Source organism: Sus scrofa, chromosome 2, assembly GCF_000003025.6.
Source record: "Sus scrofa isolate TJ Tabasco breed Duroc chromosome 2, Sscrofa11.1, whole genome shotgun sequence".
NCBI classification, from domain to species: domain Eukaryota; kingdom Metazoa; phylum Chordata; class Mammalia; order Artiodactyla; family Suidae; genus Sus; species Sus scrofa.
Genome location: NC_010444.4, coordinates 64531517 through 64552443, shown reverse-complemented (window position 1 = coordinate 64552443; position 20927 = coordinate 64531517). Strand labels below are relative to the sequence as shown.

The 20927-nt window shown below is 40.7% G+C and overlaps 1 protein-coding gene across 5 annotated transcripts in view; it reads left to right on the top strand.

Annotated features, from left to right (window-relative positions):
• LOC100516420 (adhesion G protein-coupled receptor E2-like) overlaps positions 1–20628 on the top strand; it is a 43293-nt gene extending 22665 nt beyond the window's left edge. For 2 of the 5 annotated variants that reach the window (XM_021083684.1, XM_021083681.1), the window contains 6 exons: positions 1860–1967; positions 2655–2875; positions 3060–3239; positions 5841–6035; positions 6298–6533; positions 20452–20623. In XM_021083684.1, coding sequence (XP_020939343.1) covers positions 1860–1967; positions 2655–2875; positions 3060–3239; positions 5841–6035; positions 6298–6533; positions 20452–20569 — 1058 coding nt within the window. In that variant the 3' untranslated portion in view covers positions 20570–20623. Of the gene's footprint in view, positions 1–1859; positions 1968–2654; positions 2876–3059; positions 3240–5840; positions 6036–6297; positions 6534–20451 lie in introns of all 5 variants that reach the window. The other 3 variants (XM_021083685.1, XM_021083683.1, XM_021083680.1) reach the window with 3 other exon arrangements.

Sequence of the window (20927 nt, the reverse complement as noted above, 5' to 3'; positions counted from 1 at the left end):
GGTTTGTTACTGCTGAGCCACAATGGGAACTCCACCTACTTCTTTTAATCTAGGAAAGAATCAACAGGTTAGGCAAGTTATGTGCATTCAGTAGAGCACAAGTCGGGAGTTAGGTTAAATGTTACTTGGAATGGATGGTCAATAGGATCCCACTGTACAGCACAGGGAAATGTGTGTGATTGGGTCACTTTGTTGTGAAACAGAACTTGCTGAAACATTGTAAATCAACTATACTTTAATAATAATAATAATAATAATAATAATAATGATAATAATAACAATAATAATAAAAATAATAAAATAAACCTAAAAATGTTTAAGGGAGACAGAAATAGGAAAACAGGAAAGAGGCAAAAGAGCTGCTTACAAATCCTCACTATTAGATATCATTCCATTTCTATGGGATTAGGGATGAAGGCCCATCTTCTGTAACTTCTCCCTGCTGACATAGGGTGTCATATTCATATTCTTAAAGTGGGGGATGCTGACATGGATTTGTAGCATCTCTTTGTTTGCTGACCATCTTACTTGCCTGCTTACTTACGTGGGCAGAGCAAGATACAATCATTCTGATGCTCACAAGATATAGATTATTATGAGCAATAGGGTTAATCCCATTCTCTTGAGGACAGTTCTTGAACTTGTACTAGCTATAGATTCAGTACAGCTCAAGATGGAACAGCCTATGTTATATTATGAGCAATAGGGTTAATCCCATTCTCTTGAGGACAGTTCTTGAACTTGTACTAGCTATAGATTCAGTACAGCTTAAGATGGAACAGCCTAAGTTATGGCTACAGTCTGGTCGTCATACAGGTAGCTTTTTCCCCCTGGTGGCAGTTAGTGTCTTGTGAAACAATTCATAAATGTGCCTTGAACACTAAAAGATTCTGTGACTCTATTGTCCTAATTGTTAACTGCTTGATCCTGCTCTTTTGTGACTTATGGAGGCCTGGGAGACTTCAGTTTTTCTATAAACAAGAGGCAGGAGACATGGAGGGGGCTTCATACTTGGTGGTGGTGAGGGCTGTAGAGTTCTACTTGGTTTCATACATGTGTATATACCATTATTATGTATAACAAATATTATGTGTAAAATTATGGCATTACTTGGTACACATAATAACATTTTGCATAATATTTTGTATATAATATGTATAGTTTTGGGAGTTCCTGCAGTGGTGAACTTGACCAGTATCCATGAGGACATGGTTTGATTCCTGGCCTAGCTCAGTGGGTTAAGGATTTGGTGTTGCTGTGAGCCATGATGTCGGTTACAGACACAGCTCAGATCCCATGTTGCTATGGCTGTGGCATAGGCCAGCAGCTACAGCTCCAGTTTGACCCCTAGCCTGGGAACTTCCATATGCCATGGGTGTGACCCTAAAAAGACTAAAAAAGGTATAATATATGGTTATATTATGTAAGCCTTACCATCAGTTATAGAAACATTAAGCACTATGACACACCTTATCTTTTTAGCTACTTTTTCTTTTGGCTGCATCCATGTCATGCAGAAGTTCCTGTGCCAGGTATCAAACATACACCAAAGCATTAACCCAACCCACAGCAGTGACAATGCTGGGTCCTTAACCACTAGACCACCAAGGAACTCTGTTTTTAGCTACCTTTGATTTTCTTCTATTTTCACTCTTGCTAAATAAGCTTGTAAAATTGTCATTGAACCAGATTTAACTGTCATTATACCATCATTTTTATTATGTGAATGAAATAGAGGCAGGTATTATAAGGATGGTTGTAACATAATTAAACAGGTTTACTATAAAAATGGTATTATAATAACCCCTACAGTCACAATTACTAATCCAACTCCCTTGCATGACTCCCACAACACACAGTACTGTCCCTGGAGGTGCAGGAGCAAGGATACGAGAATATCACCTTGATTCAGAATCAGACAAAGATGCTGCTCACCTGGGATACAGTGCATGAATCTGGTGACTCAGGTAATGACTGAATAGGGGGAGGGTCACTGAAGCTTCACAGTGGGACAAGATGCCCAAAGATGTGACAAATAGAGAACTGAAGCTTAAAGGGAAGTGTGGGCTACAGTGGGTCAAAGGGAAAATGTTGTGGTCCATGAATGAGGGTTGGAAAGAGAATTTTCCAGGCTCAGAGCAGGGTGAAGAAAAGACAAGTTTATTGAGGGAAGAAATGCTGTTCACATAGCTAGCCAACTTCCTGCTGATCAGGGAGAACTGACTCTGGGATCATGGTCATTTCTATTTTTATAGCCCAGAGACAAAGGAAAAGAGGAGAGGTCTTACCATAAACCTGTTGACCTGCTGATTGGTTGGGGAAAGATCTGATATTCTTATATACTTGCTGGATGGTTGGGGGTATATATTGCCCCATAGGAGTGGGGTGAGGAGTGGGCCACATACCTTTCCTAGTAGAGGACAGGAAGGAGTAGGCCAGGTTTCTGGGGTAGGGGAGGGCCTCAGAAACATTGTAACAATTCCATTGAGAATGGTGGGATGATAAGATTCTGGTAATTTTTATCTCAGCCAGAGGCTTTTTGAGGTTTATCTCCTTGGATTGGACTTGAAGTCTCTATAGAAAAAAAAAAAAACTATCTGAAGAAAGGGTCCTGTTGGGGACCCTGAGATATTAACCTTAGCCTCATCCTGCAGGCCCTACTGTGGTGGGCCTTCTGTCCACTCCAGGGGTGGGAAGGTTTCTGGCTAAGGCCCCTCTGGTCCTGGATACTGTGGAACAGGCAGCTTTGCATGAGACACACAAAGGCGTGCTACAGGAACTCTATCATGATCTGCTATCAGACGTCATCTCTGCCTTTATCAGCAACAAGGACCCTCAGAACCTCAGGCACCCGGTCACCTTTATCTTCCAACATGTGAGTCATGGTGGGATTGAGCTGTGGGTATGCAAGGGGCTTGAGTCCTGCACATAGTCTTGGGCTTCAGGCAGCTCCCCCATGGGTTCACCATCTCCCCAGGAAACACCTGAAAAAGCAAGCTTGGGGTGAGCATCTCTGAACATCAGAACCATGAGCTCACACCCACTTCCTGTTCCTACAGTCAGTCATCCCTGGTCCAAGAGAGAAAGTGTTCTGCGTCTTCTGGGAGCATGGCCAGAATGGAAGTGGTCATTGGGCCACCAGTGGCTGCAGGATGGTGGGCACCAAAGACAACAGCACCATCTGCCAGTGCACCCACCTCAGCAGCTTTGCCATCCTCATGGCTCACTACGAAGTACAGGTGAGAGCCCTGAGAGGGGCTGAGTTCAGTGTCTACTACTGTGTAACAAATCCCCACACATGTTGCAGCTATGTAACCAGATTTATTATCTTGAAGCTTCTTCAAGTCAACAAATAGGAATGGTGTAGATGGGCTGTCTTTTCAGCATTCTAGAAGTCTTAAAAGTCTCTCCTCTGAGGCTTGGAGTCCTCCTCTAAGCTCCCTGATTTCTGGCAGAATTAAGTTCCTTGTGGTGGGAGGACTGTCTCTTCTCTTGCTATCAGCAGGGGACCAGACTCAGCTCCTAGGGGCTGCCTGGATTCCTTCTCATGTGGTGCTCTCTATCTGTAGACCAGCAGGAGAAACTCCCTCATATCGAAATTCTCTCAACCTTTGAATCATTTTCTCCAGGAGGAGCCAAGATCTCTTAAGGACTCACCCAATTAGGTCAGGCCACCTAGGATAAACTCCTCTCTTGAAGTCAATTGATAGAGGACTTGAATTCCATCTGCAAAGTCTCTTCACAGCAGCACCTAGATTGGTATTTTATTGAAAGCCTGGAAGAAGATGGCATAGAGTCATATCTGCCAATTAGAATTCTGCTTACCTCAGGGGTCTTCAGGAGAAGGGTGCTTAGGGGCTGCAGAAAGGAAGACTTGGTGATAGCAGAGGTTAGAGGGGCTGAGTGAGTACAGATGGGTCAGAGGCTGTCTTTATCTCCTACCCTGGTCAGGTGATCTAGTTATTTCTCTGGATCATCAAAACAGACTTAGGTGACCTCAGTTAATAGGTATTTACTGTAGCATCCACATGAAAATAAACATGAAAAGGATCCTAGCCAAAGGCCAAGACCTCATAGGAGCCCTCAGGAGTTTGGGCAGTTCTTCAAGGCTGTGTTTTCTCCTGCCATGTTTCTAAATAACACAATTTAATAATTTTATTTGTATACTGTTTTATATTTATTGAAGAGTTAAGATACCCGTGTTTCATAACTCAAACAGAATAAGAGAGGGAACATCAATGTTTCTCTATCTTATCCCTAATGCTGTTCACCTACTTCCTCTTGCCTCTGGCAACCAATATCAATTTTTCCTACATTTTTCTATGAGTATTTTATATCTATAAAACAAATTTGTGTATTTGTTCTTGGTCTCCCCTTTTTTTCACTCACACAGTGGCATTTTTCACTGTTGTGCATTTTGTGTTTTTATTTATTTATTACATCACTCTATTTCCATCCATGAAGAGATTCTTCCATCCTTTTAATGGACACATTGCCTTCTGTTGGGTGAATGTGCCATAAATACATGTCAAACTCCTCCTAATGGGGGTTTAGTTTCTGGTCATTTACTAATATGAATAATGTTGCAATTATTTAGACATCCTTCATTAATTCTCATGCTTGAGTATACATTTAGGATGTATACTGGGTCAAATTCATAATTGTGTGTTGGTAGATATTGCTCTTGTCCAACATAAATAGGCTGTACCTCTGACCACTCCCTCCAGCATTACATATATGTGTGTGACTTCTCACACCTTCACCACTGGATATTATCAAATTTTTGTATCTTTACTCATGAGAGGTCAGTAGATCCAGGAAAAATTTTGTGGTTTTCTTATGAGTGGAACATTTTAAGGGCATTCTTAGAAAACGCATTTCTTTCTCTGGAAACATTTTTTCCACATCCTTGGTCCATTTTTCTATTGGCTTGGAGATGCATTTTTAAATGGATTTGTGGGGCTATTTTTATAGTACAGAAATTAGATTTTTGTTGTTACATAAAAAAACTCAAGATTTCATCTGCAGGTTTTGCTGTTTATTTTTTGATATTTTATTCAGAAAAATTTTCAAATCCACAGTTATGTTGCAAAATAAGAACAGTGTAAATAATACCCAGTTTCTCTTTATCCAGATGCACTTAGTTTGAACATTTACCTGAATTTTCTTGATCATTTGAATCCTCCCTCTCCTTCCCACTCTCTTTCTCTTAGTTACATGGAAATGTAGGTGGGTGGTTTTTTTAAATTTCTCCATAGACTTAGAATTATTTGCAAAAGAGGTAGGGAAATGTGAATTTAAGCCACCGCTACTGTCAACGTGTAGTAGTTTTACTCCTTTAACAAAGGATCCAGTTCTAAATCTGTAAGGATTAGTGACCAACCAGGAACAAGTATTGCAGGGATGAGATGAGTGGAGTCCATGCTGGGGAGCTGAATACCTAGACATCCAGTCTCCACATACAGACAACAGCACATGATGGGGATGAAGGATGGTGCTCCGCATGGAGCCTCATGACTCTATGAACCTCTCATGGTGACCTGTAATGTTAGTCATGTACAAAAGTCTACAGGAAAGTAAACCCTTGTGAGTTGCAGGGTGTGGTCTTGACTGGAGACCATCTTATCCTTCAAATCCTCCAGAAAAATAAATAATCACTTCAGATTCCATAAAACTCTAACATTCTAAACCTGAAGGAAGTTACCCGTAAGCATCACAAATTTACCTGGATCCTTCATTCCTGATTATTCTTTGCCAAAAAATAAAAATAAAAATGGTGGAAGGGATATTACCCAAGAGCAGGAGAGTGTGACTGTGATCTCCTTTCTGCTGGTTTCCAGAAGGATTCTGCACTGACTGTGATCAGCTACGTGGGGCTGAGCCTCTCTCTGCTGTGCCTTCTCCTGGCGGTGCTCACCTTCCTGTTCTGCAAAGCCATTCACAATACAAGCACCTCACTCCACCTGCAGCTCTCCATTTGCCTCTTCCTGGCCCACTTGCTCTTCCTAACAGCCATTGACAGAACTGAGGTCAAGGTACTTATACTGCCCCAAAATGCCACTGCCCTGCCCCAGGGGATGGTGAATTCTTGAAGTCATGCTGCCTTTGACACCTTAAGAAAATGGCCTGAGTTCTAGGTAAGGTTAGATGGGTAAGTAGCCAACTTGACAGTGACACACACAATTAGAAGACAAACACTCCATTGATAACCCCTTCATATACATCAGCATTCCCCAGTGGCAAGGTGTAGAAGAGGTTCTGACAGTCCCTCCTCGCAATATCTTACTGCTCCCCCAGGTGCTCTGTAGCATCATCGCAGGTGCCTTACACTATCTCTACCTGGCCTCCTTCACCTGGATGCTGCTGGAGGGCCTGCACCTCTTCCTCACTGCACGCAACCTGATGGCGGTCAACTACTCCAGTGTGAACAAGTTCATGAAGAAGCTCATGTTCCCTGTGGGCTATGGAGTCCCGGCTGTGATTGTGACCATATCTGCAGCATCCCGGCCTCATCTTTATGGAACACCCACCAGGTAAAGGCAAATTTCCACTCTCTTTGTCTTCTCCAGCACAGCCACGGTATTGTATATAGAAGTAACATAGCATTTTATTATGCCAGAGCATAATATATAGAGAGATACAAAATAATAATCCCTAGGGCATCTTTCTGTGGAAGATGACAGTAATTAAAGAGAATGCCTTCAAACTCTGTCCTTGCAATAGCAAAGATGAAATCAGAGGAAGTGCTTAGGACATCATTTAGAACAATCTAAATTGTTTCTTTATCCTAATTCTATAAGATGTTCCAATTTTTCATTCGTAGCTATAGAGGTGATTTAAGTAATCAAAGTAGGAGTTCCTGTCGTGGCGCAGTGGTTAACGAATCCGACTAGGAACCATGAGGTTGCGGTTCGGTCCCTGCTTGCTCAGTGGGTTAACGATCCGGCGTTGCCGTGAGCTGTGGTGTAGGTTGCAGACGCGGCTCGGATCCTGCGTTGCTGTGGCTCTGGCGTAGGCTGGCAGCTACAGCTCCGATTTGACCCCTAGCCTGGGAACCTCCATATGTCGCAGGAGCGGCCCAAAGAAATAGCAAAAAAAAAAAAAAAAAAAAAAAAAGATAAGTAATCAAAGTAATTGATTGTACCATAGTGGAGATTTATAAGGTACTTACTTTGTGCCAGACACTATTTTTTTTTCTTTTCAGGGCTGCACCTGAGGCATATGTAAGTCCCCAGGCTAAGGGTCTAATTGGAGCTGCAGCTGTTGCTTAACCCAGATCGTTAACCCACTGAGCCAGGCCAGGGATTGAACCTGCATCCTCATGGATACTGGTTGGGTTGTTAACCTGCTGCACCACAATGGGAACTCCCAGACTCTTTTCTAGATGTGTTAATCTTCACACCAATACTATTAACCAGGAACTGTCATTTGCCCCATTTTACAGGTGAGTAAACTGAGGCACCAATAGTTTAAGTAAATGTCCAATGGTGCACAATTAGTTAAGTACCAGAGCTGGATTCAAATTCAGGGAGTCAAGCTCCTTAATTTGCACTCTTATATTTTCTGCTTTTAATACCAGTTTAAATATTTTTTACATTTTTATTGAAATATAATTTCATATGATGAAATTCACCCTTTTAAAGTGTAATCAGTGGTTTTTAGAATAGTCAAAGTTGTGCAGCCATCACCACAATCTGATTTTAAGACATTTTCAATTTCCCAAAGAAACCTCATACACAATAACATTCACTTCTCATTCCTGCTACCTAGTCCTCTGTCCCAACCCCTGACAACCATTAATTTACTTTCTGTCTCTATAAATCTGCCTATTCTGAATATTTTCCACAAATGAAATCATACATGTGGTCTTTTGTGACTGGATTCTTTTACTTAGTATGATATTTTTAAGGTTCATACAAGTTGTAGTAGCATGCATTTATTATCTCTCTTTGTTGTTGCTGTTGCTGTTGTTTTGTAAATGATATTCTGTTTTATGGATACACCACATATTGTTTATCCATCCTTCAGTTAATAGTCATTTAGATTGTTTTCTTTTTTTTGGCTGTATGATCTTTGCCACGATAAACAACTATGTACAAGTTTTTGTGGGGACATATGTTTTTTTTTGAGTCTTTATTTCCCCTTTATTTTATTTATTTAATTTAATCTAATTTTATTTTATTTTCCCACTGTACAGCAAGGGGATCAAGTTATTCTTACATGTATACATTACAACTACATTTTTCCCCCACCCTTTGTTCTGTTGCAACATGAGTATCTAGACATAGTTCTCAATGCTACTCAGCAGGATCTCCTTGTAAATCTATTCTAAGTTGTGTCTGATAAGCCCAAGCACCCCATCCCTCCCACTCCCTCCCTCTCCCATTGGGCAGCCACAAGTCTATTCTCCAAGTCCATGATTTGCTTTTCTGAGGAGATGTTTATTTGTGCTGGATATTAGATTCCAGTTATAAGTGATATCATATGGTATTTGTCTTTGTCTTTCTGGCTCATTTCACTCAGGATGAGATTCTCTAGTTCCATCCATGTTGCTGCAAATGGCATTATTTCATTCTTTTTTTATGGCTGAGTAGTATTCTGTTGTGTATATATACCACATCTTCCGAATCCAATCATCCGTTGATGGACATTTGGGTTGTTTCCATGGGACATATGTTTTAATTTTTCTTGGGTATATATCTATGGGTAGAATTGCTGGGGTCAAATGTGTTTGGCATTCTGACAAACCATCACCTATTTTCTAAAGCATCTGTACCATTTTATAGTTCCACCAGCAGTGTATGAGGGTTTCAATTTCTCCCCATTACTGTAAACACTTATTTACTACATTTTAATTTTAGCTATCCTAATGAGAATGGAGTGACATTTCATTGTGGTTTCAATTTGCATGTTCCCAAATGGCTAATAATATTGAGCATCCTTTCATCTCATTGACCATTTGCATATCTTCTTTGGAGAAATACCTATTCAAATCTTTTGGCCATTTTTAAATTGGGTTATTTGTCTTTATTGTTGACTTGTAAGAGTCTTAATATATTCTGGATATTATGGTGCAGTGGAAACGAATCCAACTAGGAACCATGAGGTTTCTGGTTCAATCCCTGACCTGCTCAGTGGGTTAAGGATCTGGTGTTGCCACGAGCTGTGGTGCAGGTTGCAGATGCAGCTCGGATTTGGCATTGCTGCCCCTCTGGCATAGGCCGGAAGCAACAGCTCCAATTAGACCCCTAGCTTGGAAACAACAAAAGACAAAAAAAATTTTTTTTGTTCTAATTCTGTGAAAAATGTCCTTTATAATTTGATATGGACTGCATTGGATCCATAGATCACCTTGGGTAGAACAGCCATTTTGAAAATATTGATTCTTCCAATCCAAGAATCATAGTATATCTTTCAGTCTGTATGTGTCATCTTGACTTCTTTCATGAACATCTTATAGTTTTCAGGATAAAGGTCTTTCATCTCTTTAGGTAGGTTTATTCCTAGGTATTTTATTCTTTTTAATGTGATGGTAAATGGGATTGTTTCTCTAATTTCTCTTTCTAATCTTTTGTTGATAGCATGTAGAAATGCAATTGGTTTCTATGTATTAATTTTGTGAACTACAACTTTACCAAATTCATTTATAAGCTCTACCAATTTTCTGGTGGTGTCTTCAGGTTTTCCAGTTATAGTATAATGTCATCAGCCAACAGTAATAAATTTTATGTCTTCCTTTCCAATTTGGATTCCTTATATTTCTTTTTCTTCTCTGATCACTGTGGCTAGGACTTCCAAAACTATGTTTAATGGTAGTGGCAGAGTGGACATCCTTGTCTTATTCCTGATATTAGCAGGAATTCTTTCAGCTTTTCACCACTGAGAATGATGTTAGCTGTGGGTTTGTCATAGATGGCCTTTATTATGTTGAGATAGTTTCCCTCTATGCCCACTTTCTGGCGGGTTTTATTAGAAATGGGTGTTGGATTTTGTCAAAAGCTTTTTCTGCATCTATTGAGAGGATCATATGGTGTTTATTCTTCAGTTTGTTAATGTGGTCTATCACACATATTGATTTGCAGGTATTGAAAAATCCTTGCATCCCTGGGATAAATCCCACTTGATCATGGTACACAATCATTTTAATGTGTTGCTGGATTCAGTTTGCTAATATTTTGTTGAGGATTTTTGCATCTATGTTCATCAGTGATATTGGCCTGTAATTTTCTTTTTTTGTGTGTGTGGTATTTCTGTCTTGTTTTGGGATCAGGGTGATGGTGGCCTCATAGAATGAATTTGGGAGTGTTCTTTCCTCTGTAATTTTTTTGGAATAGTTTCAGAAGGATAGGTTTTTACTCTTCTCTAAATTTTTGATAGAATTCACTTGTGAAGCCATCTGGTCCTGGACTGTTTTTTGGAAATTTTTTTTTTCTTTATTTATTTAAAAAAGTTTTTAAATTATTTTTATTTTTTCCATTATAGTTGTTTTATAGTGTTCTGTTAATTTTCTACTGTAAAGCAAAGTGACCAGACACACACACACACACACACACACACACACACACACACACACACACATATTCTTTTTGTTGGAAGTTTTTAAATCACAGTTTCAGTTTCAGTACTTGTGATTGATCTGTTCATCTTTTCTATTTTGTCTTGGTTTAGTCTTGGAAGATTGTACTTTTCTAAGAATTTGTCCATTCCTTATAGGTTGTCCATTTTATTTGGCATATGTTTGCTTTGGTAATCTCTTATGATTCTTTGTATTTCTGTGATGTCCATTGTAACTTCTCTTTTGCATTTCTAATTTTATTGATTTGAGTCCTCTCTATTTTTTCTTGATGAATCTGGCTAAGATCAATATTGTTGATCTTTTCAAAGAACCAGCTTTGGGAGTTCCCGTCGTGGCGCAGTGGTTAACGAATCCGACTAGGAACCATGAGGTTGCAGGTTCGGTCCCTGCCCTTGCTCAGTGGGTTAATGATCTGGCGTTGCCGTGAGCTGTGGTGTAGGTTGCAGACGCGGCTCGGATCCTGTGTTGCTGTGGCTCTGGCGTAGGCGGTGGCTACAGCTCCAATTCAACCCCTAGCCTGGGAACCTCCATATGCCATGGGAGTGGCCCAAGAAATAGCAACAGCAACAACAACAACAAAAGACAAAAAGACAAAAAAAAAAAAAAAAAAAAAAAAAAAGAAAAGAACCAGCTTTAATTTCATTGATCTTTTCTATGATTTTCTTCATTTCTATTTCATTATTTCTGCAATGATCTTTATGATTTCTTTCCTTCTGCTAAATTTGTGTTTTGCCTGTTCTTCTATCTGTAGGTGCTTTAGGTATAAAGTTAGATTTTTTTTTGAGGTTTTTCTTGTTTCCCGAGGCAGGCTTGAATTGCTATAAACTTCTCTCTTAGAACTGCTTTTGCTACATCCCATAGGTTTTGGAGTGTTGTATCTTTGTTGTTACTTGCTTCTAGATATTTGTTAATTTCCTCTTTGATTTCTTCAGGGATCCATTGGTTGTTTAGTAGCATGTTGTTTAGTCTCCACATGTATGTTTTTTTTTTTTTTTTTTTGCAAATTTTTCTTGTTGATATCCAGTCATATAGAGTTGTGGTAGGAGAAGATGCTTGATATGATTTCAATTTTCTTAAATTTACCGAGGCTTGATTTGTAGCTCAGAATGTGATCTATCCTAGAGAATGTTCTCTGTGCACTTGAGAAGAATGTGTATTCTGCTGCTTTTGGATGGAATGTTCTATAAATATCAATTAAACCAAATCTGGTCTAATGCATCCATTTAGAGGCCAGTGTTTCCTTGCTGATTTCCTGTCTTGGTGATTAATATGTGTCTTGGGGTGTTCTCCTTGGGTTTATTTTTATATGGTACTCATTGTGCTTCCTGGATTTGAATGAGTGATTTCTTTCCCATGGTAGGGGAGTTTTGGGCTATTATCTCTTTAAATATTTCCTCTGGCCCTTTCTCTCTTCTCCTTTTGGCCCCCTAAAATACTGATGTTTGTGTGTTTAACATTGTCCCAGATTTCTCTTAGACTGTCTTCATTTATTTTCAATCTTTTTTTCTCTTTTCTGTTCCATATCAGTGATTTCCACTAGTCTGTCTTCTACCTCACTTACTCGTTCCTCTGCCTCCTGTATTCTGCTCTTGGTTACTTCTAGTGAATTTTTTTTCAGTTATTGTATTTTGCATCTCTGCTTACTTAATCCTTAAATCTTCTATTTCTTTGCTCATTGTTTCTTGTAATTTATCAATCTTGGCTTCCAGTTTATTTCTCAGATCTTGAGTCATCTTTGCTATCATCAGTCTCAAGTCTTTTTTCATGGAGGTTGGTAATCTCCCGATTACTTAGCTGCTTTTCTGTTTTTTCATTTTATTGTTCACTTGTCTGAGTCATAATTCTCTGCCTTTTATTTATTTATTTGATCTTTTTTTTTTTTTTTGTCTTTGTTGTTGTTGTTGTTGTTGCTATTTCTTGGGCCGCTCCCGCGGCATATGGAGGTTCCAGGCTAGGGGTTGAATCGGAGCTGTAGCCACCGGCCTACGCCAGAGCCACAGCAACGCAGGATCCGAGCCGCGTCTGCAACCTACACCACAGCTCACGGCAATGCCGGATCGTTAACCCACTGAGCAATGGCAGGAACCGAACCCGCAACGTCATGGTTCCTAGTCGGATTCGTTAACCACTGCGCCACAACAGGAACTCCTTATTTATTTTTTATTTTTTTCCTGCTGTAGAGCATGAGGATCAAGTTATTCTTACATGTATACATTTTTTTCCCACCATTTGTTCTGTTGCAACATGAGTATCTAGACATAGTTCTCAATGCTACTCAGCAGGATCTCCTTGTAAATCTATTCTAAGTTGTATCTGATAACCCCAGGCTCCCAATCCCTCCCACTCCCTCCCTCTCCCATTGGGCAGCCACAAGTCTATTCTCCAAGTCCATGATTTGCTTTTCTGAGGAGATGTTTATTTGTGCTGGATATTAGATTCCAGTTATAAGTGATATCATATGGTATTTGTCTTTGTCTTTCTGGCTCATTTCACTCAGGATGAGATTCTCTAGTTCCATCCATGTTGCTGCAAATGGCATTATTTCATTCTTTTTTTATGGCTGAGTAGTATTCTGTTGTGTATATATACCACATCTTCCGAATCCAATCCTCTGTTGATGGACATTTGGGTTGTTTCCATGTCCTGGCTATTGTGAATAGTGCTGCAATGAACATGCGGGTGCACATGTCTCTTTTAAGTAGAGTTTTGTCCAGATATATGCCCAAGGGTGGGATTGCGGGGTCATATGGAAGTTCTATGTATAGATTTCTAAGGTATCTCCAAACTGGTCTCCATAGTGGCTATACCAGTTTACATTCCCACCAACAGTGCAGGAGGGTTCCCTTTTCTCCACAGCCCCTCCAGCACTTGTTATTTGTGGACTTATTAGTGATGGCCATTCTGACTGGTATGAGGTGGTATCTCATGGTAGTTTTGATTTGCATTTCTCTTATAATCAGCCTTGTTGAGCATTTTTTCATGTGTTTGCTGGCCATCCGTATATCTTCCTTGGAGACGAGTCCATTCAGGTCTTTTGCCCATTTTTCCATTGATCGATTGGTTTTTTTGCTGTTGGGTTGTATAAGTTGCTTATATATTCTAGAGATTAAGCCCTTGTCGGTTGCATCATTTGAAACTGTTTTCTCCCATTCTGTAAGTTGTCTTTTTGTTGTCTTTTTGGTTTCCTTTGCTGTGCAAAAGCTTTTCAGTTTGATGAGGTCCCATGGGTTTATTTTTGCTCTAATTTCTATTGCTTTGGGAGACTGACCTGAGAAAATATTCATGATGTTGATGTCAGAGAGTGTTTTGCCTATGTTTTCTTCTAGGAGTTTGATGGTGTCCTGTCTTATATTGAAGTCTTGTATCCATTTTGAGTTTATTTTTGTGCATGGTGTGAGGGTGTGTTCTAGTTTCCTTGCTTTGCATGCAGCTGTCCAGGTTTCCCAGCCATGCTTGCTGAATAGACTTCCTTTTTCCCATTTTATGTTCTTGCCTCCCTTGTCAAAGATTAATTGACCATAGGTGTCAGGGTTTATGTTTGGGTTCTCTATTCTGTTCCATTGGTCTGTCTGTCTGTTTTGATACGAGTACCACACTGTTTTGATGACTGTGGCTTTGTAGTATTTCTTGAAGTCTGGGAGAGTTATGCCTCCTGCTTGGTTTTTGTTTCTCAGGATGGCTTTGGCAATTCTGGGTCTTTTGTGGTTCCATATAAATGTTTGGATTGTTTGTTCTAGTTCTGTGAAAAATGTCCTGGGTAATTGGATAGGGATTGCATTGAATCTGTAGATTGCTTTGGGTAGTATGGCCATTTTTACAATATTGATTTTCCCAATCCAGGAACATGGAATATCTTTCCATTTCTTTACATCTTTGATTTCTTTGATTAAAGTTTTATAGTTCTTGGCATATAAGTCCTTTACTTCCTTGGTCAGGTGTATTCCGAGGTATTTGATTTTGTGAGGTGCAATTTTAAGAGGTATCATATTTTTGTATTCCTTTTCTAATATTTCATTGCTGGTATACAGAAATGCCACTGACTTCTGAATGTTAATCTTCTATCCTGCTACTTTGCTGAATTTATTAATCAGTTCAAGTAGTTTTGGGGTTGAGTCCTTAGGGTTTTCTAGGTATAGTATCATGTCATCTGCATACAGTGACAGTTTGATCTCTTCTCTTCCTATATGGATGCCTTTTATTTCTTTTGTTTGTCTAATTGCTGTGGCTAGGACTTCCAAAACTATGTTGAAGAGCAGTGGTGAGAGTGGGCATCCCTGTCTTGTTCCAGATTTGAGTGAGAAGGCTTTCAGCTTTTCCCCATTGAGTAGTATATTGGCTGTGGGTTTGTCATAAATGGCTTTGATTATGTTCAGGAATGTTCCCTCTATACCCGCTTTGGTGAAGGTCTTGATCATGAATGGATGTTGGACTTTGTCAAATGCTTTTTCTGCATCTATTGAGATGATATGATTTTTGAGTTTTCTTTTGTTAATGTGGTGTATGATGTTGATTGATTTGCATATTTTGAACCATCCTTGTGAACCTGGGATGAACCCTACCTGGTCATTGTGTATAATTTTTTTTATATGTTGTTGGATTCAGTTGGCTGAGAATTTTTGCCTCTATATTCATCAAAGATATTGGCTGATAGGTTTCTTTTTTGGTGGTATCTCTGTCTGGTTTTAGAATGAGGGTGATGGTGACATCATAGAATGTCTTTGGGAGTATTCCTCCTTCTTCAACCTTTTGGAAAAGTTTAAGGAGGATGGGCACCAGATCCTCTTTATATGTTTGATAGAATTCACCTGTGAAGCCATCTGGTCCTGGACTTTTATTTGTAGGGAGTGTTTTTATGACCTCTTCGATTTCATTTCTAGTCATCGGTCTGTTCAGTTGGTCTGTTTCTTCTTGATTCAGTTTTGGCAGGCTGTAAGATTCTAGAAAATTGTCCATTTCTTCCAGATTGTCAAATTTGTTGGCATATAGTTGTTCATAGTATTCTCTTATGGTTTTTTGTATTTCTGCTGTATCTGTTGTGATTTCTCCTTTTTCGTTTATAATTTTGTTTATTTGAGTTCTTTCTCTCCCCTCTTAGTGAGTCTATCCAGGGGTTTGTCAATTTTGTTTACCTTTTCACAGAACCAGCTCTTGGTTTTATTAATTTTCTTTAGTTTTTTTGCATCTCTATTCTATTGATTTCTTCTTTGATCTTTGTAATTTCCTTCCTCCTGCTGACTTTAGGTCTTTTTTGTTCTTCTTTTTCTTATTCGTTTAGGTAGAGGGTTAAGTTGTCCATTTGGGATCTTCTTTTTTGAGAAAGGCCTGTATTGCTATAAATTTCCCTCTGAGCACTGCTTTCGCAGCATCTCATAGATGTTGAGAGGTTGTGTCTTCATTATCATTTGTTTCAAGGTAGTTTTTAATTTCCTTCTGATTTCCTCATTGACCCATTGGTTTTTTAGTAGCATGTTGTTTGGTCTCCATGTAGTAGGATTTTTCTCATTTATTTTCCCGTGGTGGATTTCTAGTTTCATGGCATTGTTGTCAGAGAAGATACTTGAAATGATTTCTATGCTCCTAAATTTGTTGAGGTTAGCTTTGTGTCCCAATATGTGGTCAATTCTTGAGAATGTTCCATGTGCACTTGAGAAGAATGTGTATTCTGATTTTTTTGGATGAAAAAATGCTGAAGATATCAATTAAATCTACCTTTTTTTAATGTTTCCTTTAGGATCTCTGTTGCTTTATTGGTTTTCTGTCTAGAGGCTCTGTCCATTGGTGTGAGTGGGGTATTAAAATCTCCTACTATGATTGTATTCCCATCAATTTCTCCCTTTATGTCTGTCAATATTTGTTGTATGTATCTGGGTTCTCCTGTATTTGGGGCATATATGTTGATGATAGTAACATCCTCTCCTTGGATGGATCCCTTAATCATTAAGTAGTGTCCTTCTTTGTCTTTCTTTATGTCTTTTGTTTTAAAGTCTATTTTTTCTGATATGAGTATTGCAACTCCTGATTTCCTGTCATGTCTATTGGCATGAAATATTTTTTCCCACCCCTTCACTTTCAATCTATATGTATCCTTTGTCCTGAAGTGAGTTTCTTGTAGGCAGCATATTGAAGGTTTTTGCTTTTTTATCCACTCAGCCACTCTGTGTCTTTTGATCAGAGCATTCAGTCCATTGACATTTAAGGTGATAATTGATAGATGATTATTTATTGCCATTTTAAACCTCGTGTTCCAGTTGATTCTATGATTCTCCATTCTTCCTTTCTTTTTTTGGTTGGATGGTCTGCAATTATTTTCTGCTTGAGTGTTTTTCTTTTCATTTTTTCTGAATGCAATGTTTGGTTTTGGCTTGTGGTTGCCCTGTTTTTTAAGTATGCTAACCCCTTCCCATAATTGTGTATTTTAGCCTGATGGTCCTGTAAGTTCAAACACTTCATTACTATATTAAAATTAAGAAGAGAAACATACAAACAAATAAAAGGGTCTATTTATTTCCCTACTTCCCTTGCCCACATTTTATGATTTTTTTGACTCTTTTTTTTCTTTTTAATTTTATTTTGTTTGAAACATGTTCATGATTAAATCTGTATGCTGGCTTATTTGAGTGACTGCTCTCTGATTGCGGTTTCCTCAATCCTAGTTCTTCCTCTTCTTTCTTTTTTCTTTTTCTTCCCTTTATTTCCTTCCTTTATTTTTGGTTTAGAGAAGCCCTTTCAATATTTCTTTTAGCCTTGGTTTTGTATTGTTGTATTCTTTTAGCTTTTGTTTGTTGGAAAAAATTTTTATTTCCCTTTCTATTTTAAATGACATTCTTGCTGGATAGAGTATTCTAGGTTGCATATTTTTTTTCATTTTTAGCACTTTAAATATCTCTTGCCATTCCCTCCTGGCCTGTAGTGTTTCTGTAGAGAAATCTGCTGATAACCTTATGGGGGTTCCCTTGTAGATAACATTCTGTTTTTCTCTTGCTGCCTTTAGGATCCTCTCTTTATCACTATTTTTTGTCATTTTTATTATGATGTGTCTTGGTGTGGGTGTATTTGGGTTCAACTTGTTTGGGGCCCTCTGTGCTTCCTGTATCTTGAACTCAGTATCCTTTAGATTTGGGAAGTTTCCAGCAATAATTTCTTCAAATATATTTTCCATCCCCTTATCTTTTTCTACTCCTTCTGGAATTCCTATTATGCATAGATTAGCCTGCTTTATATTATCCCATAGGTCTCTTATATTGCTTTCATGTTTTCTCATTTGGTTTTCTGTCTGCTGACCTGATTGGGTGATTTCCATTATTCTATCTTCCACATCACTGATTCGTTCTTCTGCATTATTCATTCTGGTTTTTACTGCCTTTAGTTCAGTCTGTATCTCTGCGAATGAATTTTCTAGTTTTTCTTGGCTCCTCCTTATATTTTCTAGTTCCTTTCTGAGGGTGTCTGCATTACTGTTCATATCTTCTCTTAATTCCTTCAGTATTTTCACTATTTCTCTTTTGAACTCCAGGTCTGTCAGACTGCAGAGATGTTTCATTGTTGACTGTTTTAGGTGAGTTCTCCTGTTGGTTTGACTGGGGGTGGTTTCTCAGCTTCTTCATCTTGCTTGTTGTTTTCTTTTCCTGGTGGAGTTGTACTCTCCATGGCTGGGCGGTGTTTGCCTTGGCACTGCTGTGGAATGTTTCCTGAGGGCTGGCAGTGTTGTTCATTTTTCTTTGAGGCAGCATGGCTTTTCCAGAGGGTTGGCGGGGCTGACAGGGTGTCTCTGAAGCAAAGGAGGACTTCCTGAGGGTAGCCAGGACTGGGAGGTCCGCACCGTGATGGAAGCAGATTTCACTCGGCCAGGCAGAGCTTTCTCTGGTGTTTTTGGGCTGTGGGACTCTTGTAGGGGGATGGTGGTGCTGGGCAGCTGTTCCATGGGAGTGCAGCACCTCCTAATGGCTGGGGCAGCTAGCTGGGCTGCTGAGAACCCAAGAGGTTCTTCCCCAGGGCAGCCTGACTTGGAAGGACTGCCTGAGAATGTAGGCAGATTTTTCACAGCCCGGATGAGCTTGTTCTAGCTTTTCTGGGCTGCAGGGGCTCTTGAAGGGGGCTGGCGGTGCTGGGCAGCTGTCCGTGGGAGTGCAGCACCCCCCGAGGGCTGGAGTAGTTAGCTGGGCCAGTGAGAACCCACAAGGCTCTTCCCCGGGGCAGCCCAACGTGAAAGGACTGCCTGAGAATGTAGGAAGAGTTTTCATGGCCCAGCTGAGCTTGTTCTAACTTTTCTGGGCTGTGGGGGCTCTTGCGGGGGACTGGCAGTGCTGGGCAGCTGTCCACGGGAGTGCAGCACCCCCTGAGGGCTGGAGCAGCTAACTGGGCTGCTGTGAACCCAAGAAGCTCTTCTTCAGGGCTGCCTGACTTGGAAGGACTGCTTGAGAATGTAGGCAGATTTTTCATGCCCTGGCCAAGCTTGTTCTATCTTTTCTAGGCTGCAGGCCTTTTCCCAGGGTCTGGTGTTGTTTGGTGCTGCTCCGTGGGAGTGTAGCCCCTCCAGAGGGCAGGCAGACCAGGGCAGGGAAAACCCCTGCAGTGGTAGGCTTCTGGCAATTGTTGAGGCCAGCCCTCCGGAATGGTAGGAAGCCCCAGGTCTGGCACGTGAATGAGGGGTAGGAGGAGGGGAGATGCACTGGGAAGCACAGTTTTCTGATAGCTGGCAGGCCAGTGAGCTCACTGTGGCGTGAGGGGTATTCTCTGGGGGCCACAGTGAGTTCACTGGCCTGCCAGCTATCAGAAAGCTGTGCTCCCCAACACTGGCACCTTGTCTCTCCTGCAAATCCAGCTCTTCTCCCAGGTTCCCTCTGATGTGGCTTTCCACTTCCCAGCCCTTAGCATATTGCTCCCTCCCCAGACGATGCTCTGCTTTCTAGTCTCCCAGGCAGTCTCTGCCCCATCAAATCTGACAGACCAGTTTCTATACCCCCCAAGAAGTCTCTGCACTGCCCACCCCAGCCCATTCCTGGGGACTAACCTCCAGAACTGAGGTCTTGGTGCCCAGCCCCAACTCAAGCGTCTCAATTTTTGGTGTCTGTGCCAGTAGTTCAGATGATCTGTTCAGTTTATGCTCTGCTTTTCAGAACTCCGACTTACTGCTGCACTCTTCTCTATATCTGGAGATTCCTCTGATTCAGTTGATCTTTCCGTTGAGTAGGTGACTTTCCAGGGTGTGGGATCCCTTTCTCCTCCATAGTTCCCTTTTGGGAGCACCCATCCAATTTGGATTCACCTTCTCTCACTCTCCTTGCCCTTATTGGAGTTTAGGTTCTTCTTCCAGTGATTGATTGCTGTTCTGCGTGAGTTGTTTAACTTGTAGATGTGTTTTTTTTTTGTTGTGTTTGTGGGAGAGGGTGAGTGTGTCCCCCTACTCTTCAGCCATCTTGCCTCCATCTCCCTTTTCATTTTGTATAGATTTTGGTGTCCTCTCCTTTTATGCGAACAATAGTGTCATAGCATCTCTTGCTTCTGATGTCTGCCCCCCTTGTGGCTGAAGTTAGTACAGGGGCTTGCTGCAGGCTTCCTGATTGGAGGGGCTAGTGCCTGGCCCTGGTAGGTGAAGCTGATTCTTATCCCTCTGGTGGGTGGGACTTTGTCTCTGGGTGTTATTAGAGGCAGCCGTGTGCCTGGGGGGTCTTTAGGCAGCCTGCTTGCTGATGGTTGGGGCTCTGTTCCCACATAGTTTATTGTTTGGCATGGGGCTTCTCAGCCCGGATGAGGGGGGCCATATTTTTACAAAATGGTCACCTCTAGAAGATCTTACGCTGATGATTATTCCTAAGACCTTTGCTTCCAAAGTCCTTCCCCCATCACGAGCCACACTCACCCCCTGTTTTCCCTAGATATACTCCAAGAACTTCAGGCTGGCAGTCCTGTGGAGCTCCTGTACACAAACTTTGCTGGCCTTCAACACCAAATGTCCCAGGGCTCCCCCTCCCAATGCCAGATCCCCAGGCATAGGAACCAGATATGGCGCTCAGAACTCTCACTCCCACAGGTAAGCCTCTGTGATATAGTTACTTTCCAGTCTGTGGGCCATCCACCCAGCAGGTATGGGTTGCTTATATCACATAATCACCCCTCCTAACATCTTGATGTGGCCTCCTCATGTCTTCTGGAGTAGGATATCTTTTTTGACAGTTTTCAGTCCATTTTCTTGAAGGTTGTTCAGCAGTTGGTTCTAATTTTGCTGCTTTTATGAAAGAAGGTGAGCTCCAGTCCTTCTACTCTGCTATCTTAATCCCATCTCCAAAAGGGAGTCAACAGTTTTGAGCAGTTATCTTTTAAAACAGGAGAAGGAAAGGGTTACAAACTAAAA